The following is a 10,387-nucleotide window of genomic DNA, read 5'->3' on the forward strand; positions in this document are numbered from 1 at the left end:
GCTCGCTCAGGCGGTCACATTGTAGTGATAGTATATTTACAGATGGGGATTTTTTCCTGAGCTGGGTCCACAAAATAAAGCACAGTTCCTAGCACATAACAAATATAGCATGTAACAAATTCTTTTGTCCTTCAGTTATGGTCTTTGCTCTTGACACACATGCTGCTGATAGTTGTTTTCTAGCAAAGTGCACATTTCATTCTGTCTCACATTATTTGCTTTTTCTGTTGGCATTGTGACTGGCTCATATTCCTTAAGGTATAAACAAATATACTCTGTTCTCCAGAGGTGTCCCTGTAATTTATTATTCTGATGACAGTTTGATGGTTACCCTGAAAACAGGGCACAAAAGATGGCTTGAATTTAGCTTCAGATACTCTTAAAGCCTCTGTCTCTCAAACCTTTACTATATTGTATCATACTGACAAATGAATTGTGTTTCAGGCTGACAAGTTAAATACTAGACTGTGTTTAATGAAAAAATGTCTTTAGTTTTGAATGATCTGCTAATCAGAGTTGACGATTTTGTTAATTAGCATGTGAACACTCGGCTATTTAACAGGACTATTGTGAGAATTCGGTGAAAGGAGTTCTTAAAAGACTGTTTCAGCTTTGCTTTTTATTTGTTATAGGTAGTGAATATTTTTACATGAAAAACTAAGCTCTTGTGTAATAGTATTGAGCAATTACCATCCAGCACAGAAGTTTTTGAATTAAATATTAAGCCTTCTTTGTAGGAAACGATTTTTTGCTATTTAAACCTATACTAGTTTAAGCTTGATTATTGAGTTTTGTTTTCAATTTAAAGAGATCAAGAAATGCAGGGTTCTGCTTTTTAGTAATCTCCTCTACAGTTTCCTAGTTAAAATTAGTTTGTGGCTTTTTAAAACTTATACTGATTCCCTGTCTTAATAGAACATGTGATTGCAGCCTAAGCTTCATCTAAATTTCATGGTTTCTAAAGAAAGTAGACTGTGGAACACAGTCTTCCTCTGGGAGTATGCTGAGCTTAATGAGCTTGATAGTCTGGTGGGCTCAATAAATCAAATAAAGCAAAACATTTCTCATTTTTGAATAAAAGCATTTATCACACAGTGTTTATTCATTCATGTTTGCAAGATTGATTGGCTCCTTGAATCCTGCCATATATTGAAACACTTTGTTTTTGTTTTTCCAGTAGGCAAATTGCGGAAGCGCTGGATGAAGGAGAGCATCTCTGATGTTGGCTTGGGAATGCTGAGATCTGTTAAAGAATATGTGGACCCCAATAATATCTTTGGAAACAAAAATCTTTTATAAAGCCCTGCACAAATGATGTACTAAAAATTAAAAATTACTGTTGAAATTCCTCCACTTTCATTGTATTGATATCCCAGTAATCAAATATAACATAGATTAAACTTTAAAAACTAGTAACTTACATTGATTTTTTGCTACTCCCTTCCCCCTCCCCCCAATAAAGTGTAAACATCACTGTTAATGTTTATGGACTTTTACTTACAATGCTCTTAAACAACCCACTGGGCACAAGTACCAACCAGGAAATGCAAATTTGTTTTCCAAGTTTGGTGTAACACAGCTGACAGTATTTTCAATGCTGGATACTGCCAGATGTTTCTTACTTAAAGAATCCCCTGCAAGGAGGACAAAGACTGACAACTGTGTTTTCTACAGAAGCAGCTGCTCAACCCAGCCTCTTGCTAAAGGAAAGCTGCTAAGAGACAGATGAGAGAACACCAAGGAGTACCTCACTGTACTGAAGGATTAAGTATGTAACAGACTTGTAACCAGCAAATACTTAGAGTACAAATGTAGGCTTTGATCAAAAGAGACAGTGTAAGTCAAATTACTAAAAACTCAGTAGTCTCTCACTGTAGTACTACTTGAAAATTGTACACAATTGAACTGTTCTGAGTTGTATTTGCATTGCTGGGATAATCTTAAATTAATTGTAGGTCAGTCACTAAGTTTTGTACAATGGACATTTCTCACTGTATGTTGAAAACAGGTTTGTAACAAAATTTTGCGTTCATCTGTACTTCAGTCCTAGTGTGTATGGTTTTTGATCCTGTTTTGTTTGTTTTGCACAGATGCAAAATATCTTTATCAGCTAAAAAAAAGTTTTGGCTATTCAAATGAAACTGCCCAGCACTGTCTTTTGAAACAGTCTCAACAGTTTAATAAAACACTTAAGTGGACAACCTAATGTTATCCTGGAAGTGAGATTTCCCATTTAAGTTTTGTACAGTTTCCTATGGCCTTTATGAATCATTTATTTACTTCACAAGTAGCAACAATTTTAATTGTCCATTGAACTTTATGAAAATTAAATATTTTCTTGATCAGTATCATGTGAGAGTAAGCATTTTTACATTGAAACTTGAATATTAATCAGTAAAATAAACTAAAAGAATTTGTCAGTACTCATGATCCATTTTTAAGGTGGGTTCTTTCTTAAAGCAAATTATCCAACTTTTTGATAATTAATGTAAATGCATAGGATAGAAGAAATACAGACTATCCTTTGAGGACACTGTTTCTCTAGCCAAGTGCTTCACAGCTCTGTAGTGTCAGTTTGGACACCTTTTGTATTGGTAGTGCCCTTAATGAGGAGAAAAAGATAAATTGCGTTTTTGTTTTTAAACTATTTTAGAATACTGTCTAATTAGCTCTCAGTTTTGGTAATATACCAAAAAGAGTTTAAAGTGCTTGAAAAAATACTGCATACCAGACAACTCTGAACTTGTTTAAAGACTAATTTCAATGCTATAATTAAAATTACTGAAAAACATGAACACTCAAATCATCACTTTAAAAATGCATGCTGTCAAGGTATTTAAACTTTTTTATGATCTGCAGGTCATAAGGCAGAATGTTCATGTGATACTTGCAATGCAGCTACATTTATTTGGAATGCTCTTTGTCTCACAACATTTCAGCATAAAAATGTATTATTTTTTCTCTCCCCCAGAGTTCATATTTCAGCAGTAACCAAAACAATAGGTGTAGTCTCTTTTAGGAAACTGAGCCTTCACACTGTGGTTAAGTGTTCCTTAAGTAAACAAAGGTGTCTCAGCAAAGTGAATCTGCACATTTTTGTGCAGGGCACTCCCTCATCTCACCTGCTGCATGGTGGTGACCACAGGGCCACAGCTGGTGTCTTGCTGATGACTCGTATCTCTCTGAAGTGGAGACCTTTCTAGGAGTTGGTAAATATGAAGGGTGTTTATGTGCCTCAGTGAAAGTTTAGGTCTATCTATGAAGAATTAATTTTGAAGGAAAGTATGTGAAGCTTTTTTGCAGAATGACAGCACAAAGAGAATTAGAACAAGTACTCATAGCATAGTTAATACTGGTCTCTTAAGATTTTGACTAAAGTACAACACAGCTCTACAACATCCTTCCCATTTTTTAATTTTCTCACTATGGTTTGCTCATCCCTTTTTTGCATTGAATGTACACAGGTAAAAACTCCTTATACTCTCTAACCTTTAAATAGCCACGACTTCTGAAGTGATTTAGAACGCAGTAAAGATTTTTACTGTATGTCAATTGTCATATGGGAAAGTGAAATAACAGGCTATAAGGGTCCCAAAGCACTGTCACTAGATAGTTCTGAGGAAAAGATTAACTACAAATGTAATGGATATTTTTTTCTACTGGCTCCCCTATTACTGTCTTCCTAAGTATTTCTCTGTCTTACGAACCAGTCAGAGCTTAGTGAAACTCCAGTTGAAACATATGTATTACTGTCTTTAACGTCACTTCTAAATTCCTAGTGAGAGTAGAAAAAAATGTAATGCAATTTCAGAAGACCTAGATATACACAGATCATTCACCATTTAAATGAAATCCTACTTTCTCTGATACTACAGTTTTCCACCACTCTTCCTTCTGTATCTCTACTTTCTTTCTACAGACTTCACTTCCCGTAGCTGCAGCCTGTTCAGAGATGGAGTTTGATCCGTGCAGATCACAGGTGTCGATGCCTAACACATGACTTTTGTATTTGCTTGATTATTTTGGCCATATGTAAGTTACAAGCGGTTTTAATTAAGCTTGTAATTACTTCCAATTACATAGCTTCTTCTCTCTTTGAAGGAGGAAAGGTGCAGAGTGACTATGGCTTGACTGTAAAATATGTTTACATTAGAGAGACCTGTATAAAAGTTTTGAGGGGAAAGAAGCAAATCTGTTAGAAGTTGATCCAGGATCTAAATCTTGCAGTCAAAGAAAAACATGTCTTGATTTGACTTACAGTATATTGGTTAAGTTAGAGATGTCATCTTTGCCTTACAGCTGTGAACAGAGGCCAGGCCAAATAGTTCTTCCATAGCAATGTTAATTAACTGAAACAAATCTCAAAGGCAGGGATACATTAGCACTGAAATCCAGAAAACACAAATTGCTTCTCAATCTTGGAACTGTATGTTTATCAAGGTTGTAATTTAATTTTCTGCAAATAAAGCCAAACAGTGTTTGTCATTTTAGTGTGCGATTAACTGTAAAACTTCAGTTGTAATGTTAAGAGATTACAGAACCTTATATTATTAATAAAAAGAAAATTGGCCTAAACAAGTATGTGGTTTTTGTGATGAAACTAAACAAATACATTCTACCAACTTGTCATATTGCTTCACTTTAATTTGGTGATGAACTTTTACCTAAGGAAAACTATTAGGAAAGCTTTGGCACTTGGAGAGAGAGAGAAGAAATTGAATTTGTATGCTAATTGAAAAGAGATTGAAAATGTATGCTAATAGGAGCTCTGCTTTTTTGTCCCATCTACAAAACAGGAAAGTGAGAGAATTTCACTGAAGGAAGGGCAAAACCACACCTGAACACCAAGGCTACCTGGTTCAGAAATTTCACCAGAAATTTCACCTCCTCAGTATTCCCTGTTTGGGCAGCACAGTGACCGTATTCAACTGCTCTTGGAAAGTTCTCTTAATATAACACAGGAGCATACCTTGTCTTACTCAGCTTCCCCATATTTCAAAGACCTGTTGTATTGAGTTATTGCAACAGGCATCTCATTTCTTGCTGTTGTGCTCATGTCTTACGTAAAACCTCCGTGTTAAGGTCCTGGAATCTGCTTGAAAGTTCTGCGTGCACTAGTGCACCATTGTGAGCAGAAGTATTTCTGTTATCTGCATTATTGCAATAAAGTCTTTGTGCCTTTTAAGCCAAAATGGCTGAAATCACACAATGCCTGAAAGAGCTGTTGAACTGTCTTGTAATACAGTCTTAACACATATTGCACAAAAACTGCAAAAGTCATGGTATGCAGGGGACAGAAGAACTAATGATGAGTTCACCTTGTAGAACTATCACAGTTTCTCAATATGATCCAAATTTTTTTGTGTGCTTGCTCACAGGAGGGAGAAAACTACCTGACAGCCAAGCATTTTATTTGTGTTTCCCTTCTATTAACAGCATTTAGATGCAGTATTTTTACTTAGATCCAGCAAGTCTCAATTTGAAGATCTTGGATGATGATATACTTGTCTCAGGATGACAGCCAGACCCCACCAGTGTTCTCTTTGTTTGTAATACATAAATTTTATAAAAAGTTGGATCTGAACTTGCAGCTGTGTAAATACTATAGGCTTCACTGTTTATGATCTTATAGTCCCAGCACTGACTTTGAATTCATATTACCTTTACCATAAATCGATGTCTTTCTTTAGGCTCTCTATTGGGATCCGAATTGGCAGGTGGCTGCTTTTTTCATGTTCATCTTTAAGGTCTGCTCTGCTCAAAGGGCAGAGGCAGTATTGCTCAAAGTATTGCTCATGTTTGCCATGCTGTCTCTGAAAAATACTAGTGCTGTCAGTTTTTAAATAAATTTTAAAAGAAGAATATTCCTTTTTAAAAATATGGGGGCTATGATATTTTAAATTGTACTGTTACTTGCAGTTTTTACCAATACAAGTTGCAATAATACATACCTTTACTGAAATGCTATGAAATGTTTCGTATATGAATTTGGTTTTGCACTTTAGAAAAACAAAGCATTGATCTTTTTATGGGAAACTTTATGAATGTTTCATTTTGATTCAGAATGAAGCTAAATTTATTTCAATTGGCTGTTCATAAATTTCAGTGTAACATTCCTAGTCTCCCTTTTCTGCCTTCATGGTAGTATGCAATAGTGTCCCACCCCCTTATTGGGACATAGCAGCTTCTACATTAATGTATTTGTTGTAGTGCTATAAGGTATCATAGCAGCCTTCTAAAGGATAAAACAGCAATGGAGTTGTGTGTGTGCAGAAAGATGATGGACAAAACTTGATGATGGGACTGTAATCAAGTAAAGTTCAAGTCAGTGCTTCTAGAACTTCAGATCAAAGTAGGAAATAGGTGAAAAATGTTTTGTTTAAAAATAATATTTTAAAACTATTTTTAAATTATGAAGAATGTCGAATGATTGTCCCAACTCTGCTATCACCACATGTGATATCATGTGGCTTGTCTGAGTGGCTGACTTCCCACGTTACTTCTACATAGCAAAATATAAAATGGATGGTCTCAAGACAGGGCTGTGATAAAGCTGCTCCCTTTCAGGAGCTGGAAGGGTTGGCTCTATTCCCATGAGTGACATGGACGCTGAGCATGTGAATATCTGGCATTGCCATTGCATCACTCAGTGCTGTCTCAGCAATACGGTATTCAAAGAAGTTCAAAGACAAGGAATATCACTGATGTTGTGTACTCAAATTAAGTTTGGCAAATACTGAAAACATAAAAGGGCACTTTGCTAAGTTCAATTCTTGACTAAGCGCAATCCTGAGGATGTGGGAGTAATGAGAAGGCACAAACCCAGCCGCTGACCTTTCTCCCTCCCAGCCTGTGGCAGCAGCCGGCAGTGTTTCCTGTCTCGCCTTGTTCCTGCTGCTGCAGAGCAGGAAATCCTGACTGCCCAGAGGCGAGGGTTAAAAGCCCTTCTGAAACATGAAGTGACACACATGCTCACCTAGCAAATACAGAGCAGCTGGGTAAATACACGTAGAGATGAGGCCATAAAAGCTGGTCATTAAGGAAAGTAAATCTGGCTAATGTTAGAAAGCAAGATGTGGGTGAGCTGAATGGAATACTTTGATAAGTCGGTAAGCCATAAGGCAAACTGATCTTCTTAGCACTGTTGCTTCTGGAAGTACAGGGCAAGACTATTTTTCCAGTCTTTTTTTTTTTTTTTAATTAGGATTTTAGTAATAAATGAAGGATTTGTCTTTCTCTGTTCATGCTTGTAGCTGTGGAATGCCTAAATTCGAAGCTGTGCTCAGCTTTACAGGTTAGCATATTCTAGTGCAGGAACATGGGGAATAGAAACTGCTGGCTTCTTTGGGATGGTATCAGAGCTCAGTTTATACATGCAGTAGTGCCTCAAATGGATTGTAATTGTCAGCCTTCTCCTTAAGAGGTGAGATCCCTCTAAAGCATAGCATTAAAAACAGTCTGCAGGGAACAAGAACAAGCTGTGAAAAGGGGTTGGGGAAAGAGAAGGCCAAAGACAAAAGATGTTGGAAGAAGATGGTGCTCTAGCTTTACAAGCATGGAGTCTGTCCATGTTGTTACCCAGGGTGTGGCTGGGGAAGCAGGGTTTACTGCTTTAGATGGAGGAGATGAGTGACAGCTACCCAAGGGGCAGTGGAAAAAAGCTTTCAAGAAGGCTCCTACTCCAGTGCAGAGGTTAGCATTGCAACCTAGGACATGGAGGCTGTCCATCTGCAAAGCTTCAACAGGCAGCACAGCCCATCAGCACGCTTAATAAAAACTGCTTTGCACAACTTCACTTGTCTGCTGTATGACTTACTGCTAATGAAATCATGACCAGGAAGCAAAGAGAATTGCTAACGGGAAAAACAGAGCAAGGGCAGTGCAAGCCAGTGTCTTGTGTGTATGGCTAAATTACAATGAAATGAACATCTGGCAGCAACAGCCAGACAGAAGGGACCTGGTTGCTATAGAGGAATGATAACTTTCAGATGGTAACAAATCTTGCTGCCTAGGTTACAATTTAGTACTTTTTTAAGGCTGATGAGAGGAAATCACTATCTCTTCATTTGTAGAGCTGTGGGCTGCTCTGCAAACACAAATAAAACATAATGTTATTTCCTGTTCTTTTCAGTAGCTCATGTAAGACTCCACTACATATCTGGGCTCGAGTAGGTGTTTACAGCTGAGTCTTTGGGCTGCCTGCACAGCCGTGCTACAGTGCTTTGGGTACTTCTGCCTGACCTCTATCACTGCGTGATTTACATTACTAAAACCAAAATTATCCTTGCTGCTGTTGCAGAAAGAATAGGCTGACTCTCATCCACTCCTTAAAAAAAAAAAACAACCAAAAAAACCCCAAAAAACATGAAGAAAGAAGAGCAAAAGGATTGCTTTAGTTTTCTTCTATTTGTTTTAAAATCATGTGCTGACATGCTACATCTGCAGACCAGTCAGGACACAGCAAAGCTAAACCAGCTGTGAGTGGTTGGATAGGGAACCTTGTTGTGAATGATACATTAGCGATGAGTTACACAAGTGCGGAGACACTGTGGTAATGAGCAAGACCGTCAGCAGCCAGAGCACAAGCTCACCTCTGGAGTTAAATTCAGATTCCCTGAGCTGAGAGCTGAGCAGGTTTATAAACACAGGGACTATAAACACAACAGGAGTAGTTGTGCTTGCATCTGTTCCCCTATGCATGCAGAGCTGTGTGTTCCATGTTGACATTTGGCATCTGATGTCATATCTGTGATGTTACTCTTCTGCTGTGAGTCTAGAGGATGGGATCTGCTCATTGCTTGCACATCAGCCCTTCAGAAACAGAAACAAGATGTTTATGCGTGCTGACTTCTCGTGAAGTTGGCTGGGGAGCCACATGCCAAGACAGCAGAGGTTTGCTGGTCTCCTGCCAGGCTGGGCTGTGTGGGTGTTTGACACATGAAGAGCTTAGCTGTCTCACAAGGGCTGTTTTCATTCTTTGCATCTGCAAACTCCTGCCATTTTATTCCAGATATATTTTTCCTGCTCTGGCTGTGTGTATTCTGGTCCTGAGAGAGGCACCTTTGTCCTTCACATGATTTCCAGTCCTACCTGAGCAAATTTCACCTGCCTCAGTCACATCACACGTGGGCACACGCCCCCCTCTCCCCCCCACCCCCATCCTGGCAGCCACTGGAGGATAGGTCTTAACCTCTGGGGAGGGGATAGTTAAACAAAGGAGAAAGAGGTCAGGAATCTCTGCTGACGGCTGCCCATTTGAAAGACTATTTGGCCCGTTCCCCACCTATTTCTGACACCACCTATTTCTCCACCATCCCCAATGATAATAATAGGTCTCAGCTGTGTTTCTGTGTCAGGTGAGGGGGAGATTGGTGCACCAGGTGGGAGGTGGGGGTTGGCCGTCACCTGAGCTCCTTCTTCCCCAGCCATGGCAGGTTGGAGGGGTGTTTGGAAGGGAGTTGTCTTTGCTTGGGGAGCTGCAGTCCCTGGAGCAGGGGCTCCACAGAGCAGTGGTGCTGACCACAGCAGGCAGAGGTTAGCAGGACACTCCTCCTTGAGGTAAGAGTGCATACTTGTGAGGATGCTGGTGATTTTGTTGTTTCCTGGCCACTTGCCGATAGTAACATGGGGCTTGGAGCCAGTGTGGGTCAGGGAGGGAGAAGTGCATGGGGGGCTGCCCTTGGCTGGACAGGGTGCCCTGAGGAGACCCTGTGGTCAAAGGGGCTTGGAGGTGGCAGCAGAACAGAAAGGCCTTTCTTCCCTGGGCTGAAGTGAAGCTGCATGAAGTGCTCCCTTGGGGAGAGGCTGAGGGGAGTCCTTGCTCCAGCCTGGGATTGCCAGATCCTCCCTGGGAAAATGTGGAGCCCTGAGCATAGCTGTGTGGAGTTCAGCCTCTCTCAAGGTGCATCTGTGTGTCCATGGGGATCTCTTGGCTTTTGCTTGCATTTCAGATGTGTTGAGGCAGGGTTTAAATATGAGACCTATGAATCCTCAGTAGCTTAAAGAGCCAGTTTCGCTTCCATGTAGTTATATTAGTTGCTTCTGATAATCTTTCTTCAATTCATGTTCTGCCCTTGTTTATAAGCAGCCAGTCCACATATATCCAACCTGACTTTGCTAATGGATCCATTTTTTTGTGTGTTGACTGATCTTGAGGTTAGCAACTGCTCAACTGTGGAGCAAGGCAAGTAATTGTTATTTGCCTTTGTGCTCTGAAAGTAGTTGGCAATTTTCAGTTAAAAGAAGCTTAATTCAAATTTTGCTTGGTATGCTGGGGCTTCCGAAAGCAGAGGCTTCTCTGGTGCTGCTGTGGGTCACTTGTGTGTTACGTACTCTGTGTTTGAGCTTTAAAACACCCCTATTTGTCTGCCATTGCTGTTGCTTTGAA

General features: G+C 39.5%; 1 protein-coding gene across 2 annotated transcripts in view; it reads left to right on the forward strand.

Moving 5' to 3' along the window:
* Positions 1 to 4,578, forward strand: part of AGPS (alkylglycerone phosphate synthase) — a 54,912-nt gene extending 50,334 nt beyond the window's left edge. Inside the window, exon 20 of one of the 2 annotated variants that reach the window (XM_039387968.1) lies at positions 1,181 to 4,578. In XM_039387968.1, the coding sequence (XP_039243902.1) occupies positions 1,181 to 1,299 (119 nt within the window). In that variant the 3' untranslated portion in view covers positions 1,300 to 4,578. Of the gene's footprint in view, positions 1 to 1,177 lie in introns of both variants that reach the window. The other variant, XM_027733625.2, reaches the window with a different exon arrangement.
* The last annotated feature ends 5,809 nt before the right edge of the window (positions 4,579 to 10,387 follow it).

Source organism: Pipra filicauda, unplaced genomic scaffold (assembly GCF_003945595.2).
Source record: "Pipra filicauda isolate LSUMZ 115617 unplaced genomic scaffold, ASM394559v2 scaffold5_size6683894_pilon, whole genome shotgun sequence".
Classification (NCBI taxonomy): domain Eukaryota; kingdom Metazoa; phylum Chordata; class Aves; order Passeriformes; family Pipridae; genus Pipra; species Pipra filicauda.